The sequence below is a fragment of the Magnolia sinica genome, chromosome 2 (assembly GCF_029962835.1).
Source record: "Magnolia sinica isolate HGM2019 chromosome 2, MsV1, whole genome shotgun sequence".
In the NCBI taxonomy this organism is placed as follows: Eukaryota; Viridiplantae; Streptophyta; class Magnoliopsida; order Magnoliales; family Magnoliaceae; genus Magnolia; species Magnolia sinica.
In genome coordinates this window covers 20,941,571-20,961,742 of record NC_080574.1, presented here as the reverse complement: position 1 = coordinate 20,961,742, position 20,172 = coordinate 20,941,571, and the positions used below count along the sequence as shown (strand labels likewise).

The window sequence follows — 20,172 nt, the reverse complement described above, 5'->3', positions numbered from 1 at the left end:
ATGCATAACTCTCCCTTATCCACTGCGAACCCTCTAATGATGTTTCTAGCAACCCTCATTTCCATCATCTTATTGAGGCCTTCCATAAAACTATCACAAAGATAGGACATGGATTGTGTATTGAGGCGCTTACCACCCTTTATTGTGGTGTGAAGACTCTGTGGAATCATTGTGATGTATGTGTTTTATCCACGTTGTCCATCCATCTTCCAGCTCATTTTAGGGCATGAGCACAAAATTTAAGCATTTCCAAAACTCAAGCGGACCACATCCCAGGAGACATTGGGGATAATGACTTCCACTATTGAAACCTTCCTAGGGCCTGCAATGATGTTTATTTGTCATCCAACCTGTTCATAGGGTCACCGTGATGAAGGGAAAACACAAATATCAGTTCGATCCAAAACTTCTCTGCCCCCCAAGAAGTTCCAAACGATAGGCGTTCAATTCTCATTGTTTCCTATGGTGTGGTCCACTTGAGCTTTGGATATACTTCAATTTTGGTCTCACACCAAAAAATGAGCTGGTAAAACGAATGTACAGAAAACACATACATCATGGTGGGCCCCATAGAGTCTTCACACCACGGTAAAGGGTGGTGTCTAGTAAGCGCCTCATTACACAATCCGCACACTCAAAGAAAAAGGGCAAGAGCGGGCCCCCTTGCCTTATGCCCGTTGAGGATCTAAAGAACCCTTTTAGAGGCCCATTAACTAAATCAGAATTTTGTCGACTAGATGTAGGCCTTCATCCATTCCCTCCACCTCACTCCATAGCCTAGCCTTTGTAGCATATGGTCCAAGAAGTTCCAATATACATGGTAAAAGGTCCTTTTAACGTTGAACTTGCAAACTAATCCTCCCTTACCTTTTTTGGCACGGGAGTTGATGCACTCGTGGGCAATGAGGGCACCATCTAAAATCTGACGGCCTTTCATAAAAGCACCTCAAACCTTGGAGATGACAAAACCGAGAGAAGGCCAAAGCCTTGTGGCCAGGATTTTTGCGAGAATTTTGTATGGTGCCCCAATTAAGCTCATAGACCTAAAGTTTTGGAATTAAATCTATGAAAGAATCTCCCAACTCAGAAACTAGTCGGCCATTTAGAAGGAAATTAGAAATAAAAGAATGCGCATCCTTTCTCATCGTCTCCCAAAAGAATTGGAAGAAAGCCAAGGGAAACTGTCTAGAACCGACTCTTTATCTCTACCTAGCGCATCTATTGCTGCCTTGATTTCCTCGCCGGGAACTCGACTTTCAATTGACGATACCACATCATCTGGGGTCTTGGGAAGTCTAAATTGTTGAGTTTCGGATGTCTTCACTATTCACCTGAAAGAAGATTTGTGTGGAGTTTAACTATTGAATCACATACTCTTGATTTCTCTCCTAGACTCTCTCCTTCCACGTCCTCCGAGTGGATTCTGTTGGTTTTGACCCTATTGCTTACTACACCATGGAAAAACTTTGTATTCCTGCCTCCCTCCTTTTACCAAACTTCCCTAGAATGCTACCTCCATTTAATCCCTGCTTCGTTCAACCTCTTTCGATATGAGAGAGAGAGAGAGAGAGAGAGAGAGAGAGAGAGAGCCTTCGAATTTTCTCTTCCTCTTCCAACTCCTTCCCTTCTTCCTTAATATCAAGAAGTTGAATATCCGATGGAATTAAGCTCCTTCTTGCAGGCTACTAGCACATCCTTTCTCCACATGTTCAATTTCCCTTTAAGCAGCTTCAATTTTTTGGAATAGGACGAAACTCGGGTGGCCCTCCATAAGGAAGGAAGCCCACCATTCTTTCACCAACTTAATGAACCCACCCACTTTGAGCCAAGACCACTCAAAGCGGAAGGGTCTAAGGGCCCATTCTTCCTCTTCCACTTCCAGAATGACAGGGTGACGATTCGAGATTAGATGCGGCAGGCCATGTTGCAAAATCAAAGGCAATTTGTTGATCCAATATGCAGAAACTAGAAAGAGATCTAGCTTCGATATGATTAACCTCTTGTGACCGTTTGGCCATGTGAACTTCACATTCCCCATTGGAAGATCGATCATCTCGTTCTATTGAACCCAATCAGAAAAGTCTTTCATGCTGCGGGTGATGTGATCGCCCGAAGATTTCTTGAAAGAGAAGCAAATAACATTGAAATCCTCTCTAAATACGCCATAACACACCCCATTTTAGTTTACTTGGCTCCAACTCCTCCAACAGTCGGTGGCGCTGGTTAATGGAGTTAGGCCTATAAACTGTTGAAAAAATCCCAACAAAAATTAGATTCCCGGTCCTTAAGGAAAATTGACAGGGAAAAGGTCCCAAGCCACCGGTCCTTCCTTTCCTAGATTGATGAATCCCAAATAATTACCACCCCCTAGTTGTGCCAACAACATCTAGCGCTACCTAGTCCTTCGATTTTCCCTTTGAAACTGCGTCGATTACTTGCTTGTTAATGGATTCTAACTTTGCCTCCTGCAATGCTACAACCTTAGCCTTGTTCCTTCTACAAAGGTTTTTGATTTGGACTCGCTTCAAGGGGCAACCCAATCCCCTCACGTCCTAACTAATGAATGATCTTCATTGATCACTATCTTTTCATCGTCTACCCTTCTCCTCACCCCCATGGAGAGCATCTGTCTCATAATTAATTGTGCAAACCAAACTCTTGAGCTCCCTTTATCTTCTAGCTACTTTAGGAATTGTGTTCTGATTTGCGACATTGCCTTTTAGGGGCCCCTTTCTGCAATTAAATTGAACAAAGCCGTGAAATCCTCTTCACAATCGTCGAACCTAACCCCGATCAGTTCCCAATATTGCCTATAGCTTCCCTAACCTTGGCTATACCTTTCGCAACAGAAATGTGATTACCTTCAGGACTAAATAGGGAGAGTTCCCCTTGGTTAGCATATTCCCCTTCGTTGAACTATTGACCCAGACATCCCCCTTTGACGTGCATAGAGGTAGGACCTTCCAAGCTTCTAACAAGCATTGTTTGAAATATCGGTATCGCGTTATGTATTGCATCCTCGAGATATAAATATGTATTGGTTATTGCGCGGGATATATCATTTGTATCGGGTAATTTATCGCACTTTTTGGGAAACATGGGGAAACATTAGGAAAATGATTGAATTTTTCAAAGAAACTTCAGGGATTGTTAGAAAAAGACCTTGATACACAATTTTAAATCATAAAATGTAAAAAAGAAGTGCACATAATAGATTTCCTTTGTATAGGGTTCGAAACTATGCGTTGTTTGACTGAACTAATGCAACCATATTCAAATTGAATGTATAACGTTTAGATTGTATGTGATGATCGTTCCATCAAACGCTCCTAAATACTTCGAAATTAGTTTAAATTGACGCTGGTTGAAGGGAAATTTCAAAAAAATAATAATATTTTAATAAATTTTTTAATTAAAAATTGATTTTAATTTTCCAAAAATTGACAAGGACTTGACAAATCAGTAGATCAGCCCTCATACATGCTTAATTTCATGTTTGGAGTGCAATATTGCAAGAAATTGGGGAAATTTAGAAATTTCTCCAAATCGGACTACCTACATTCAAATTTCGAAATTAGAGTGCATGTGATGATCATTTCATCAAATATTCCAAAATACTTTGAAATTAGTCTCAATTGACAGTTGGTTGAAGGAAAATTTTGAGAAAAAAACATGAAGACCATAAAGAACCAATGGATATTGAAATCAAAGCTTCAACTCCATTATTTTTCATGTAAAACATGAAGAACCAAAGGATTTGTAACAATTTGACACTGATTTAACATAATTTCAACCAAGAAGGGATCTGAAATTGAAGATGCTCACCCGATCGAATGTGTGGAATGTATCGGCACTACCTGTGCATTTTGTATCGCACAAGTGGGATGCAAGATATATCGTGGGATATATCGGCCGATACGTCGATATTTTAAGCATTGCTCACAAACGATCTTTATCTGTGAGAATAATTGGTTTAACTTCAAGAGTATTCCCTTACCTGTCTTTGATTTGATCTACATCCTTGTCAATTGACACTCTAGTGCTAGCTCACCTTTCATCTTGAATTAGGTCCATAGCAGAACTTGGGAGAAATAGACATTCGACTATCGACCTATCGTCAAAAGTCGGAGAGGTGATCAACCAATTCCCTCCACTAGTTGCGAAATGCTCGAAAGATGGAGAGCAAGGCTCATCACTTGAATAACTTCCCTGGAGATGAGAAGTTCTTGGGGAATCGAGCTCCCAAACTATTAATTGAAGACTCGAGTCACATGTGCTTGAAGAAATTATCATCCACATGAGCCGCATTTGTAAGTGGGAACACATGTGAGTCTTCGACCGAGTGAGTCACAAGAGTCTGGTTGACCCCGCGTGCTGTGCTATTTCGAATTGTCACATGAGGAGTCGACGTGTTGCTTATAGACAGGAGAGAGTTGACATGCATTTCATTGATTAGACGATTGCCGCTAAAAATTGTCTGGAGCGGAATCATGGCTACACTTGCCTTCCGCTCAGACATCAAGACAAGCGCTGAAGATATGCCCTTCCTCTCATCATTTAATGCATTGTCGCCCGCTTGATCTCATGCCAATGCGATGTACTTCGCCTGCAAGTAGCCGCCTGATAGCCACTTGCCGGCCTCGACACATGCAGTGCATGCAGAGGCCTTTTTCCGATGGACGTGTGGTAGACATGGCTTTTGCCCTTGTCTTTGTCATCTCTGGCATCGGCCTAATAGTGCCACCCGCTTGCAACTAGGGAAAGCTCCCTCTTGGCTCTTTTTGGAGCTTCATCGAGATGTGAGCACTGCCAATCTTCACCTCAATCCACTTTGGGATTGGTGTGAAGATTTGTAAGCACACATAGATCCTTGGTGATTTGACTTCCTCATAGCTTTTCGTCTATTCGTCAATGGCTCACACATCCCTTGGGAGGCTGTTGATTTTCATGAAAACTTCCCGAGCCCACAGCTCAAGTGGGAAGCTGTCCTCCCATACGAGCAGAGACTAGTTCTCTCATTTGCAGATGTCCGTCATCGGTCCATCCCTTCAAATGCTTCTTGCAGGGACTCGATCGATCATAGCCTTCAGATTCAGGGAAATGAGAATCTTTGATTTTGATAGATGTTTGAGGACACGATTGACCTCTAAGATCCCACAACTATTGTTGAGCCATCTTCCCACCTCTCCAATGGTGTCACTTGGTGGGATGGAGGCTATCAGGCACCATTGGAATGCCTGAGAAACTTCAGAGATAAATCTTTGGGTTGACAATGATGGTTAGGGTTGCGCTCTCCTTGCTATGAAAGACCCATTTCCTTTCCTTCCGCCCATTCGTGACGATGGCTTCTGCTTTCCTCTCCTTTGCCTTGACTCTCCCCCTTCAGGATGTCTTTTTAAGATTACTATTAGCGGTCGAAGTTTCCCTTACACGAGTTTTCAAAGATTGTCCTTTTATTTTCTTCTTGCTCATCCTGGGCTTCTTGTAGGTCTCGTACTCCCTTTCAGGCCTCCTCTTGTTCACCTCTTTCGGTCCATACTTTGCTTTCTTCACCAACAAGCTCTTCCTTCAAACCAACGTCTCTTCATGACGGTGATTGCTTTTTTTCAGTGTCTTCCTCCATTTTAACAAAAGCGAAACCCCTGATGTAGCCCTCAGACTAGGGGACCACCACTCCACAACAACTCCCAACTTCTCTAATTCGGAGGCTAGGTCTGACTCTGTCCACCTAGATAGAAAGTTCTCGACAAACAAGGTCAGAACCTCTAACAAGGTGCGATGGGTCATGCTCCCTTTTCCCTTGTTACCCCCCGCATTTTTCTAGTGAACCTCCACCCTTCCCGTTTCCCTCACCCTCTCCTTCCTCTCTACCCTCACATCTAGGAACATCTTTGAACCCATCTCCCCTAGCGCCACTAAACCACCTTCCGCTGCTCCCACCCTTGCGTACACCTCTAGATGCTTTCTCATTCACACTTCTAGTCTTTCTGGTGGGAACCCTACTTCGCTCTCTACCCAGAGTACTCCCTCTTACTCCTTCAAGCCTTCTTTGATTATTGCTTAGGTTCTCCTTGTCGTTGAGCACCCCGCCGTTTCTCTACTGTGATTCTTTGAGCTTTCACCGAATAAACTTCAAACCTGACTGTTGAGCGTCCCCTCTCCTCTATCAAATGCCGGTTTGAGTTCTTGCGGTAAAGGTTGCCTTGCGATCGAGATTGTCTTGCTCCCCTTCTCGCGATCGGGAAATCGTCTCATGATCATCTCATGTTAAATGGAGCACTTCTCTTCCCATTCAATAAAGATCAAGAGCCTTTGGGCTTAGGTAGCATTTGGGTGTTCCACGAAATCGAGTTTGGTGGGCTTCAATGTGTTTGCTGCTGTTGTTATAGTTCAGAATCTCAATTTCTCAATAGAGATTTATCTTTGCCAATCAACTAAATAGTTTCCATTTAGCAATGCTATCCACATGTTGCAAATTGTAGCACCTTTAATGAAGTTCTCTCGACCGAAATCCATTGCCTTGACTGCAGGTACAAGAAGCTCTTATCCAGTGTGGATCTGACAAAAGATTTCTTTTATAGCTACACTTACCCAATCATGCAAAGTTTACAACAAAATGTATTGGCAATGGGCGAGGAAACGATGTTGTATGAAAACATGTTTGTTTGGAATGCTTATCTTACACAAGCAATTCGATCGAGGTGCAATAATACACTCTGGACAATTGCCTTGGTTCATGGGCATTTTAAGCAGGTATGTGTCCCTATTGTCTGTCTTGCTTTTTTTATGTTTAATGTAATTGGTGAATTCTGGATTCCTATGCATGCCTTTGTTATATGGATTATGGAACCTATAAGCTGTGATACATGACTCGTGACAGTTTTGATTAGCGAAGATGGAAATTCCGTAAAGAATTCCTTCTGTCATAAATGCATGATCCTAATTGCATATAGTACTGCTTGTTTGTCCTCCAGCCTGTCATTGAAAAAGTCATTTCTTGTTTCTTGACCTTTCTGATGAAGTTAAATGTCTCAAAACACATTTCTTGGGAATTTTGAATTGGGGAAATCTAAGACTGAAAGTTAGATTTGGACATGACATGTTAATTGTGGACGCAAATTATTAAACACTGCTCATGAAGCTGTTGAAACTACTTTTATAGGATCCAAGTGATTGGGATCTGTGATGGAGATTCAAGAACTCAATGACGTTAGGAGTGTGCGAAACCACTACTTGGATTGATTAAAGCATGTGCATGAGTTTCTGACCTGTTTCATACCCTATTCAAAATCCATTCCATGGTTGCCTTAAATTGGAGGGGATGCAAATGGATGTTACCTAGAGTGGGAAAGAATATTGCTAGTGAACTCATTTGGTTTTCTGGTTATTGCTTGCATATATAATAGGGAAGGGCTTCGTAATACGACTAATCTATCTGTTCTGTAATAAGGTCTCCTGAAGTTGATGGTGAAACAGCATGTAATGTTCGAAGTCATCAGACTAAATATAAGAAGAGCCATGAGTCTTCAACTGATTGTGGGGCATCCAGAGGCTCATCCATGTAGTGTTTTTTTCCTTATCTAGTTTCAAGGTGGAGCTGACCATTCAATGTATCTGAGTGATTAAACTTAGGCTAGTAGGGTTTCTACTCATGCAATCACTAATTGGCTTGGATTTTTTGTGTTTGGCTATTTATTTTCTTTATTCATACAAGATGTTTCCTTGGAAACATCTGATCAACTACTTCTATCTATCATTAATCTTCTTGTGCCATGTAATATGCTATCCATCAAGCCTGGAATTAAAATTATAATGTGGTTACATGATCCTTCTGTTTTGATTTTGTTTAAACTATGCAGGATATTGCAATTTCAGCGTCTCAAGGGTTACTATTGTTATTCATTTATTTATTTTTTATGATGGCAGGTCAGGTTATCGATCTTTGGGCGGGAATTTAGTGTTTCTCTTGTTTCTAGACGTTCTCGGCATTTTGCAGGAACACGGTATATATTTCAATGCTGGTAATTAAGTTAAAATATATTTCCGGTCTGTTGTTTAGCTCATTCAAGAAAGTCCTAGAAGCTTGAATTTGTACTTTAGAAGTTAGAACTAGAAGTTGGAGTTTACTAGAAGTCGGACTTGAGAGACCTCACATCATATTATAACTGCATACACACATAGAGACGAGTATCAGTATCCATACAATACAATAATGGCATGTGTAGAATATGGGTAGATATCGCATGCTTAACGTTTAGCTGCATCCTTCCGTGTTCTAAATTATGTTGCAGCATATACTATATACTCACACACATACATACATATATGTATGTATGTATGTATACACACACATGAACATCATACAACCTATATTTGTGTATAAATTTATCGTAGAGATAGATGAATTTAGTACAACGTAATGAAGGGATGAGCATTGTGACTTCCCATGTTTGATCTGTTTTAGCGCCTTAGAATGTTTCATTAAGGAGAGTGATTCTATAAGATTAGTTCCATTGGAATAAAATGGGACAAGTTTTATGGTTGATGCGTTTAAGTGGGCAAGCCTGTAACACTTATTTTCAACCATCCATTAGCACGTGCCAACATTCGGATGGTTGGTATTGCCTCATTATTGTTATTTTTGGACTTTCGGTAATCTATGGTGGGCCCACCATATGAAGTGTCTAGATTTTATGCTTGCCCATAGAAATGCACCAATCATAATGAGACTAGTTTCATAATACATTTCTCTTTCCCCTCTTTCATTTAAAGTACTAGAGTTCCCATGTGAGGTAAACCCCGCCAATACCTGCATCCCAGCTTTGGAAACTCTGTAGCACGGCATTGTAAGTTGCAACTCCTAACTTTGTCCTTTCCGCATCATGATTTCGTAACCATGCAGGTCTGTTTTTTGGACTGGAAAACTCCTGTTAAAATTTGTCTTTATACATTGTGAAGTGGAAGAAAATTATTGTTTTCCACTGTCACAAGAAAAACAGAAGAACCGTTTCTCAATATCATGATGGTATTTAGCTAGCCCATTGTCATATCCAGAGAGGAAAAAAAGGACAGTTTACTCAATCGAGTCTAATTGATTTGGGCAAGTCCTGAATCAACTTGATTTACTTCCAGAAGTATTAAGTAAAAATTTCTATCATTTCTTTCATGGACTTTTACTGTCCGAGTCTTGTGAATATTAGTGACCTTGTCTATTCTTACTCTGATTCTTTTCAATACAATAACAGTTCTGGCAAAGCAAGTAGATTTGGTGAACTTTCGAACTCGCATTTGGGATACAATATGCTACTTCGTTTCAGATACAAACTGGCTGGAAACTTGTGTTGTCCCTAGAAAGCAGTTCAGGAGATAGAATATTATTTTTTATGAGATGACGAAGAATTGGCCACATTGCTGTTGGTGGAGCTCACATTCTTAGTGTTTTTTGTGGTTTGCAGTTATTTGAAAAGGGGTGTGAATGACCGGGGCAGAGTTGCAAATGATGTTGAGACAGAACAAATAATCCTTGATGAAGAAACTGGGTCATGCAAGGGGAAAATGAGTTCGATTGTGCAGATGCGGGGTTCAATTCCCCTTTTCTGGTCCCAAGAAGCCTCTAGATTGAGTCCTAAACCTGATATAATCTGTGAGCATATTCAACTGGTTCTGTTGTTTGTAGTCTTAATGGTTTCCTTGTATTCTTATGCTTCATATTGGATCGCTAATATACTGCTTCTTGCTCATCATTTTTGCTTTGGCCTCAGTGCAGAGATACGATCCCACCTATCAGGCAACTAAGTTGCATTTTGAAGACCTGTCTAGGAGATATGGCAATCCAATTATTGTACTTAATCTAATTAAGGTCCATTCCTGATGTTCATCCTAAAATGCTTGCTTTAGTTTCTAATCTCTATGATGGTAAAGTTGCGCATAATATCATTATTCTATTTTCTTGTGTCCTTTTCCTTGTATTTTCTACTAGTTGTTTATATATAATAGTATCTTCTGAAAATAATTGTTGGTTGTCCGGGAATAGTTCTCCTAAAGATAATTATATCCAGACTTAATTTCATCATTCAAGGTCCTTTTCTTTTTACAAAATCCATTTCCCCTAGGGACATATCTGTAAAAGAGAAAAAAAACCCACCCTGGGGAGGCTAATGCTGTGGGCCCATACTGATGTTTTTTTTTTTTTGAAGGATGCTTAAATTAAAAGAAATCAGAACAAGAACAAAGAGGCCCGAGAAGGGCAACTACAAAACAAAGAGAGAAAATACAAGAAACCTAGAAAAAAAAACTAAGCAACAAGGATAGGGGAAAAAAAAAAAAAACCTAAAAAACTACAGCCTTGTGAAAGACGGCACTAAACCAAAAGCTTGGAAATTATCGAACTGTCTTTGAGAGAGAGACTGATAGACCATTCTGAAACATCTTTGAAAATAAGAGCAACAACTGCAGCTGGAGAGTTAAAGGAGTTATGGAAGCATCAAAGGTTTCTTTCACACCAGATAGCCCAAAAGGAGGCAAGAGCAAGAAGCCTCCACAAAGTTGTGGAATCTTTGTCGAGGTCTGGAGAGTGCCAGGCATGTAAGAAAGAGGGGATGCAATCGGGAGGGACCCAGTTCATCGAGAACTTAGCGCATATGACAAATAATTGCTGGGAAAGTGCAGTGGATGAAGCGGTGGGGAATGGATTATGCAAATCTGAGGCACAGAGGATACACATCAGGGAGAATCATTCCTTGCTTTTGAAGATTATCTATGGTCAGTGTCCTTCCTGCAGCAAGGGGAGCACTGACACCTGATGGAGAGAAACAATCAGTCATTGAGATAGAGATATTGGAGGAGATATTTGCCAAATTCGGATAAGCTTCAGCTAGAGATCTATCCAAAATCCAGGTATCAAGCGAAAATCTTATGTTCCTCCCATTGCCTAAGGAGAAATTGATACCCTGGAGGAATTGGTTTCTAACACTTGCAACAACGTTCCAAATGGCAGAAGCTTTGTAAAGAGAGGTTGGCCTAGTGAACCAACCCCCATTCTCAATCCCATACTTAGCAGCAACAGTTTCCCTCCACATTTTACTTGTCTCAATGCCGAAATTCCAAAGCCATTTCCCCAAAAGAGCAGATTAACATCAATGATAACTCGAATACTAGGCCCTCCTTTAGTGTAAAGTTTAGAGACCTCCGACCAGTTAAGAAGATGAAATTTGGGGTGCGGAGAGCTACCATTCCATAGGAAATCTCTCCTAATTTTCTCAATTTTAAGGATAACGGCTTTAGGGCAGCGGAATAGGGACAGAAAATGGCTTGGGAAGGTTAGAAAGAGAGAATTTAAAAAGGGTTAGACGCCCTCCCAGCAAAAGGTATCTACTCTTCCAGGGAGTAAGCTTCCTCCCCATTCTTTCAAGAACAACATCCCAAAGATGAGTTGGAGGTTTTCCAATGCAAAGGGGTAACCCTTGGTATTTGGAGGGGAATGATCCTTGCTTGCATCTAAAGATATTTGCAAGGATAGCAAGAGTATCATTAGAGATATTTATGCCCAACATTTCACTTTTAAAAAGGTTTACCTTGAGCCTAGAGATAGATTCGAAACATCTAATGACCAATCATAAAGAATGAACCATAGGCTTCACAGAATAGCAAGTTTTCATTTGCAATGTTTTATCTAAAGGAGGCGTTAATAGGCTTGTGTTGTGTGTAGGTACCCATTATCTGTTGCCTTAATGGATGGCTTCATATTCCTCTTTTCCTTAATACATTTGTTGTTTTAGAAAAAAATAAGCTTGTTGTTTTAGAAAGAAGGGAACCAATTTCAAGTTGGGTGAAGTTAGATATGGTTGTACTTTCTATTGAAATATCTCTTCTCACAACAATATACGGCATCATCACCATAGGAAGTATGAAAAAGGCAGTTTCAACAAACCAAAGAAGGTGTTATGGCTTTAATATGGCCTGTGGTACTTATGGAAGGAGCGTAATGATCAGATATTTAACAATTAATCATCAAAAGAGGAGCTGATGTGTGAAATAGTGTATAATGTAACAACTTGGGCCAAGGTGAACATCAATTTTAGAGGCTTCCTTTAGATATGATTGTAAGAAACAGGGAAGAGATCATTTGGGGTGGACTTTATCCTTCTTGTGTGAGGATTGTGTGGAAGCCTCCTAACCAAGACATGATGTAGGACAATTAACCACTTGCTCTAAAAGCTCAAACTGATAGAACATGGCAAATTAATCCCTTTATCTCATAGCGCAGGCCCTAAATCCATGGGTTAGGTCTTCGGCCGAACCCTCCCCGTGAGCCCCAAATCCATAGGTTCCGCCTCACATGAGCCACCCGCCTCACACGGCCCCCAAATCTATGGGTTTTGCAGGCCGCCCACCCCGAGTGTGCCCCCACATCCCACAGGCCACCCCACTCGAGCTCGGTGTGAAAATGCCCCCGCATTAATCACCCCTGATGAGGAGTCTCGAATATGAGACCTCTCGCTCTGATACCAATTTGATGCAGGACAATTAACCACTTGCTCTAAAAGAGATTTTAGAGCAAGTGGTTAATTGTCCTACATCAAATTGGTATCAGAGCATGGCGAATTAATCCCCTTATCTTATAGCTCAGGCCCCAAATCCATAGGTTAGGTCCTCGGCCGAACCTTCCCCATGAGCCCCAAATTCATGGGTTCCGCCCCCTCGTGGGCCCCAAATCCATGGGTTCCGCCTCACACGGGCCCCAAATCCATGGGTTCTGCAGGCCGCCCACCTCGAGTATGCCCCTACATCCCACAAGCCACCCCACTTGAGCCCGGTGTGAAAATGCCCCCACATTAAAACACCTTTAAGCCAATTTTTTACAGGTGCTCCTTGGGGAATCCGGGGCCTTCTGATGGGCGGTTTAGTGCCGGATGGCAATGGGGAATGTGTGGCAAAATTCCATGGGTCGATTGGGATTGCTGACTCAATTAAAGCTGAAGCGTCCGCTCTCCTCCAAGCGATCAAATTGGTTGGTAATTTTAATCTTACTCCATTGATCAATGAAGGAGACTCATCAAATGCAATTGGGTGGCTAACTAGGTGAAGATTATCGGTGGAAGCTGTCTGACATCACTGAAGAAGTTGGAGATAGATGTGATGCTGACGGCTACCTTATTCTCTTCCTAGCAGTTCCAAGGGGGACAAATTCCAAGGCCGACTCTTTAGCCAAGGAGGATTTTGTTTTTATCGGCATGTTTGTTTCCAATTTGAGGCACCAGGATTTTCTTGTATATTCCCAACATGCTGATTGGTAGTCATCTTCTCTCTTGTAAGGAGATCTGGCCGCCCTTTATTGTACTATATTTTTTTCCTCCTTTTTCTCAAAAATATTTTATTTCTCATAAGAAGAAAAAAAGACGGTTACCCTTCAAAAAAAAAAAAAAAGAAAAAGAAGGAAAAATACAGTTTCAACAAGCCAAGTGAAAGATCTGCTCTTGCTACTAGATCTGTGTGAGAAGCAAAACAAATTGCTTGTGGCATGCCAAAATCTCATCAAACTAAAATTGATGTCAACATATACAATATGCAAGGTCTCATGATTCAATAAGTAATATTGATAATAGAAGCAGCAGTGTGGAAGTGAATTTTAATAAATCCCATGTCATTTATTGAAATTACTAAAGCTATCTGGCACATACTTTAAAAAACTAAGGTTATCATAAAGTGGTCCTTAATTTTCCATTGGCACTATAAAGTGCAAGGTTTCCTATCATTAACTTTCAGAAACTAACTATATTTATTTGGTTTTTAAGCTTTTTTTTTCTTTTCTGAGAGCTTCCTAAATTTCCTATCTCTTTCATGTGTGAGTTGGTTGTTGTATCACACCTAAGGATGGGGTCAATTTTGATTGAATCAGATAGGATAGGCCCTATCCATTTCGTTTGGGCAAGTGACAAAAAGGAAAAAGGTTACCTTTACAAAAAAGAAGAAGAAGAAGAAGAAGAAGAAAGGAAAATGGTTGGAAACCTTTTAGCGCCTTGTTGGTTTCCAACCTGAAGGTTTAGGGAAAACAAATGCTTTTTTCCTTTTTTCTTTTTCTATTCAAATCCTTTTATGTGAAAATTTGGAAAAGTAGGGATTTACCCTGCCCAACACAAACAGGCCCTAAGGGATGCTATTATGAGCCACTCTTCATGGAAGCTCTATTGAGGGCAGTCCTTGCCATCTGCATAGAAATGTTTAAGGTTATCAGAACTGTTGATCTAGAATTTCCTAATTATCTATTCTTTACAACAGTGTTATATGTACCAATGGCATCCTGTAATATTTTTTGTATTGGTGGTCAGTGATACGATACTGTCTTGTAATACAAAAAACCAACGAAAAACCAATGTACGTACCCATATATCGCGATTATTGATATATCTCAATATATTCCATGATATCTGCGGTATTTCTTTCGTTTGCCTTCCAATTGGAGAACTTAATTAAATTGGTTTCTTTATATTAATCTTTTCTACTTCATATTGATGAAGGACAATTAACCACTTGCTCTGAAAGCTCGAACTGATAGAGTATAGCGAATTAATCCCTTTATCTCGTAGCCCAGGCCCCACATCGCATGGATTAGGACCTTAGCTAAACCCCCCTCGTGGGGCCCACTTCACACGAGCCACCCGCTTCACACAGGTGGGGCCCGCATCAGATGAGCCACCTGCCTTACACGGGCCGCCCACCTTGAGTGTGCGCCTGCATCCCACATGCCACCTTACTCGAGCCCGGTGTGAAAATGCCCCTGCATTAATCACCCTCGGTGAGGAGTCTCGAACATGAGACCACCCGCTCTGATACCACTTTGATACATGACAATTAACCACTTGCTCTAAAAGCTCAAACTGATAGAGCATGGCGAATTAATCCCTTTATCTCATAGCCTAGGCTCCACATCGCATGGGTTAGGGCCTCGGCCGAACCCCTCTCATGGGGCTCACTTCACATGGGTTCCACTTCACACGATCCACCCGCTTCACACGGGCCGCCCACCTTGAGTGTGCCTCTGCATCCCACAGGCCACCCCACTTGAGCCTGGTGTGAAAATGCCCCTGCATTACACATCTCATGTTCTTTATACCTTTTAATCATCGAAGAAACTTCCAATTGCTTATAATGCATTTGTTCTTTTACTTACCGATATCTGTTTTTCAGTCTTCATTTTTCCTTACTTTCTTGGTCGGACCAACCCAACCGGCGATTTCCGACAAGTCTTTCTGAATTGTGAGAGCAAGAAGCGGAACTGCTCTCTATTGTTTCTCCCAATGGACCATCTGGGATACCACATTCTATCCTGTTTATTTGTGGGCCGTATGCTCCGTAAGATTGTAGTCTACCGTCATTACACCTTGTGTTTTGAGTATCAATATTGTTACATGTATCGATGATGGGGGATACAAAAAGATGTATTGATGACAGGGGATACAAAAAAGATGTATCGATGACAGGGGATACAAGAACATGTATCAGTATCTGTATCGGTGATCTTATTGTTGATACTTGGAAAAATACTATTGTTTGGGGGAAATGCTAAGGAAATGTTGGGAAAAAGGTGGAATTTTTCAATGAAACTTCAAGAGATGTTAAATGACACATGTTTACACATTTAGAAATCAAAATATTGCAAAAAAATAATTATACATAGTAAGCTTCCATTTTATAGGGGCCTAAACCTTGTGCTCTTGAAAAAGTAGCACAAAATAAATATATAAACTTTGTAGCCAATCAGTAGATCAACCAATACTCACTAATATATAAATTTCTATATTAATTAACAGTGAGAAACACATATTTTCCAATATAAAAATGGAGAAATTAGGATTTTCCCAATTTCCCCCAATTTTCATTTTCCACTTAAATGGGAATCATGCACAGACATGGATTTCGATTGCAATCCATGTTAATATTTGAAAGAAAATGAAGTTGTATGGTTTTTTTAATCACTTTTAAGTTTTTACCTATCTCTACCTCGAGTCAAGATTTCTCTACCAAATACAAACTTTGATTCAATAAAAACCAAGAGAATTGAAATCATCTAAGGAACAATTATTGTTGATTTTCATCTATTTCCGAATGTTTCCTTGGTATCGAGGATATTATCATTGGGTTGCCCACCTAAACCAGTGGTAGTTATAGATGCTATAACGAAACTTCGTAAGAAAGAATCTTGAGAAATCTTTGAAGATAGAATTGGGTCTCAACAGGAAAATCGATGTTCTACTACCAATCTGGTATTGGGGATATTATTGCTGGTATTGCTGTGACTTGAGAACTTCTATAAGGAATTCTTCCTAAAGTATCACCGGTATTGACGATATCACCATATTATCGAAGATATAGTCGATATTTGGAAAATTTTAAAATGCCAGTGGTTTTGGTATCGCTGAACTGGCGATGCTGATAATATCACGATTTGGAACATTGGTTACACTAGTACTCATAAGGAGATCCCACTCAAACTTAGCATTACAACCCTCCTCTTTGTGCTTTGTCATATTGTTTGTCTTTTGTTGCTTGTATTGCATGAGATTTGAACGATATGAACTGCTAATGCACATGCCACACATGTTCCAACCTGGCACATTGGTACGAGATCTAATCCATTCATTGGAGGCATACCGCTATTTAGATGTTTTCACCCAAGAATCAGGTCCAATCATCAGACACCCAGATCCATAGCTCAACTGGCAGACTGAGTGGAGATACCTCGTTTCAACACTTGAGGTCTTGGTATCGATCCCTAGTGGGGGTGGCTAACATGGAGGGTGTGTACTAACAAGCTAACCCAAAAAAAAGAAGGTCCAATCATCAGGTGGGCACAGTTTATGAAGCAAAGTTTGGCTGAAAATATGCGGCTGGAGTTTTTAATCGTCCAACTGTTTTTGACATTGTAGTGCCTCTGGTGAAGAGACCAGATTTTTTTTTGAGAGAGAATATCTACATGGTCAAGACCAGTGTTCGAAATGTCGGTATCGCGTTACGTATCACATTCTTGGGATACGGATACGTATCGGTTATCGCATGGGATATATCGGTTATATCGTGGAATGTATCGTTGTTGTTGGAAAAATGGGGAATCATTGGGAAATTGGTGGAATTTTTCAATGAAACTTCGGTGATTGTTAAAAAAGACATCAATACACATTTATAAATTAAAACATTACAAAAAACAAGTATACATAATAGGTTTTCTTTGTATTGGGGTCCTAATCTATGCGTTGTCTAACTGAATTGATGCAAGTATATTCAATGTCTATTCATGTAATTTATAAATGTAAAAAGACGTGTGGAAACACAAGCAATACAGTCAAAAGCAAAAGAAGAATCACTAGATTAGGTTACATACATGTTTGATTTGATGCTTGGACACATATTGCAAACGATTTGCAAGAAATTAGGAAATTTTGATTTTTTTTTTTTTTCAATTTTCCGCAACTCGGCCCATCTCCACCAAATCTCGAAATTGAAGCTCCCAATTCATGATTTTTCATGTAAAAATCATGGATTTGTAACAATTTGACACTAATTTAACATGATTTACAGAAAATAAAAGGACTGAAATTCGAAAATGCTCACCAGATCGAACATGTGGGATATATCGCACTACTTGTGCGTTTCGTATCGCACTAGTGGGATACAAGATATATTGTGGGATATATCGGCCAATATCGTCGATATTTAATACACTGGTCAGGACCACCTTATGGATGGCTTGGATATTGAACCTTCCAGCCATACGAGCACATGGTGGCATGTGCATTAGCAGCCTTGTACACGTGTAGGCTTTGCAAAAGGCGTGAACTCATTTTGGACATAAATGCATAATTTATAACTGACGACACATAATCTTGTCCCCTAAACAGTGTAATCATGTGTGTCTTTCAACATCTCTTGAAGTTTTACTCAAAGATTCCACCATTTTCCTAAAGCTTCCTTGATGTTTTCGTTAGACTGTGATACATCACATGATACATGTGATACTTCCCCTTGTTTTTTTTTTTGAAAGATTATTTTCCTGACTTTTCCATGGTATTTCTGTATCCTAAGACTGCAATGCATAGTGCAATAATGATACTTAGAACACTATGCAATTACATCCCATTAGATGAGGACCTTTGTTTTTTTTTTTTTTCCGCCCAGCTTTATGTAAAATGTCTATCTTGCAGGCCACTGATTGGATGGTTAACCGTCCAATTAAATAGACTTTTTGGCCATATTTCATCCACATAATATCCCACCAAATCATTTGTTTGATCACACACAAAGTGCGGCATGGATGGAGGAACTGTTTGGTGTGTGTAACTGCATAAAGTGTGTAACTCATCACAGCATTCCTTGTTACCCAAATATATTGCAACTGCATTGGTTGCTTTTGGTTAGTCCTGTATAATTGGTATGAGGCACCAGGAGATCCATAAGAAGAAACTTCAAAATGATTTATAGTTTTCTTTCAGCATCTATAGTGCTTTCATTTTTATTTTTATTTTCCTTTTCTTTTCACTGTAATGCGGCAACTTTGTAATGTATTATGTCATCTGTTTCCATAGCTCATGTAGTTCAAACAATGCAGACTGTTGAGAAAAGGCCTCGTGAAATGATGCTACGTCGTGAATTTGCGAGTGCAGTTGGGTATCTGAACCAGATTCTCTGTGAAGAATGCCATCTGAAGTTTATTCACTGGGATTTTCATAAGTTTGCAAAGAGGTAAGCATGTATGTGCCTGTCCTGTGAGAGCATGCAATGAGCCCCTTTTCTCCTCTTTTAACAGTACATAGTGAACCCCCTTTCTCCTAGGAGCTAATGATTGTGTTTCGTGTCTGTTTTTAATAGCAAGTCTGCCAATGTTTTGGGAGTTTTGGGTGGGGTAGCCAGTGAAGCACTCGATTTGACTGGTTTCTACTATAGTGGAAAGCCTGCTATTGTTAAAAAGAGAGCAACTCCACTCAGTCGAACAAGCACTGGAAGGTATGTACTACTTAGCTATTAGTATAAAAAAAAATAAAAATTGCAACTAAGCTTAGTTTTCATCTATATCTATATCAGTATTTAAGAGTGCAATATCTTCACAAGCTTTTCTTTTTATCTGCTTCACTAATTGTCTTTATTTTTCTAATGAATGACAAAATATTTTATTCTAGACAAAGAAAATGCAAGGAAAAGGTAAGGAAGAGGGTATGAATTGTCAATGACATAAATGATCTTAAACATCTTTCTACATGAATTAAAATCTTCTTCTTATACTGCAATAAGTTTAAACCTTTAGCACATTCCAAAAAGAAAAAGAAAAATGTATAAACCTTCACTGCATGTAGTGAAGGTTGTATGTAGTGTTCAAATTGTCAACGATAATATCGATCATGCTGTGATATTATCATTATTGCAACATGGGCGATATCGAAACCACAATACTTCGTTTCCTTTCCAGTTGTCAATGATTTCTCGGCGAAATATCGTGCGTTGTCAATATTCTAAAATATCAATGGATGGTTGGATGGAAGGTTGGATGAAAGGTTGGATGGTTGGATGGATAGATGGGATGGTTGGACTAGTTTCTAACGACAACACATGCTTTTAGGCCCTGTTAAATGGTACTCATTATGTATGCATTCTTTTTACAATTTTTTTAATTCCTAAATATGCAAATATATGTATTTTGGCATCTCTTGAAGTTTCACTGAAAAATTCCACTGTTTTCCCCATGTTTCTCCCATGTTTCCCTGCCTTTCTGATTATCGCCAATATCGATATTGTTTTCATTATCCCCGGCCAGCAAAACTTGTAGTGATACCAATACTTTGAACACTGCACCTATGTACCGAGAGTGCGCCGTTGTTGCCCTTTTTTTGTGCCATGGGATAGCTTGAAGTGTTCATAAAAGTTAGGGCTTCTGAATAGTGCATGCATGAGCAAGTGTAAACCGGTTCAGCTTTAACTGTGTTAGCTCAAGGACCCTATGAGCTGAAACAAATCCAGTGAGCCAAGTAGCTAGTTTTTGCTGTTTGTCTTAATTTTGCAGAGAATGTTGCTCATCGCAAACATGCAAAACAAACTGCTTGTTTACAAGGTAACCATGTTATATATCAATTTATTGTCTAGGATGTAGTCCAACCTCATGGAGCATACTTTAATGTTGTAAACCCC

At 39.9% G+C, this 20,172-nt stretch overlaps 1 protein-coding gene across 2 annotated transcripts in view; it reads left to right on the top strand.

Moving 5' to 3' along the window:
• The window catches only part of LOC131236572 (phosphatidylinositol-3-phosphatase SAC1), a 34,817-nt gene that overhangs the window by 3,069 nt on the left and 11,576 nt on the right, over positions 1-20,172 (top strand). For both annotated transcript variants that reach the window (XM_058233843.1, XM_058233845.1), the window contains 6 exons: positions 6,531-6,753; positions 7,927-8,003; positions 9,456-9,643; positions 9,762-9,859; positions 18,602-18,735; positions 18,862-18,996. In XM_058233843.1, coding sequence (XP_058089826.1) covers positions 6,531-6,753; positions 7,927-8,003; positions 9,456-9,643; positions 9,762-9,859; positions 18,602-18,735; positions 18,862-18,996 — 855 coding nt within the window. The remainder of the gene's footprint in view (positions 1-6,530; positions 6,754-7,926; positions 8,004-9,455; positions 9,644-9,761; positions 9,860-18,601; positions 18,736-18,861; positions 18,997-20,172) is intronic.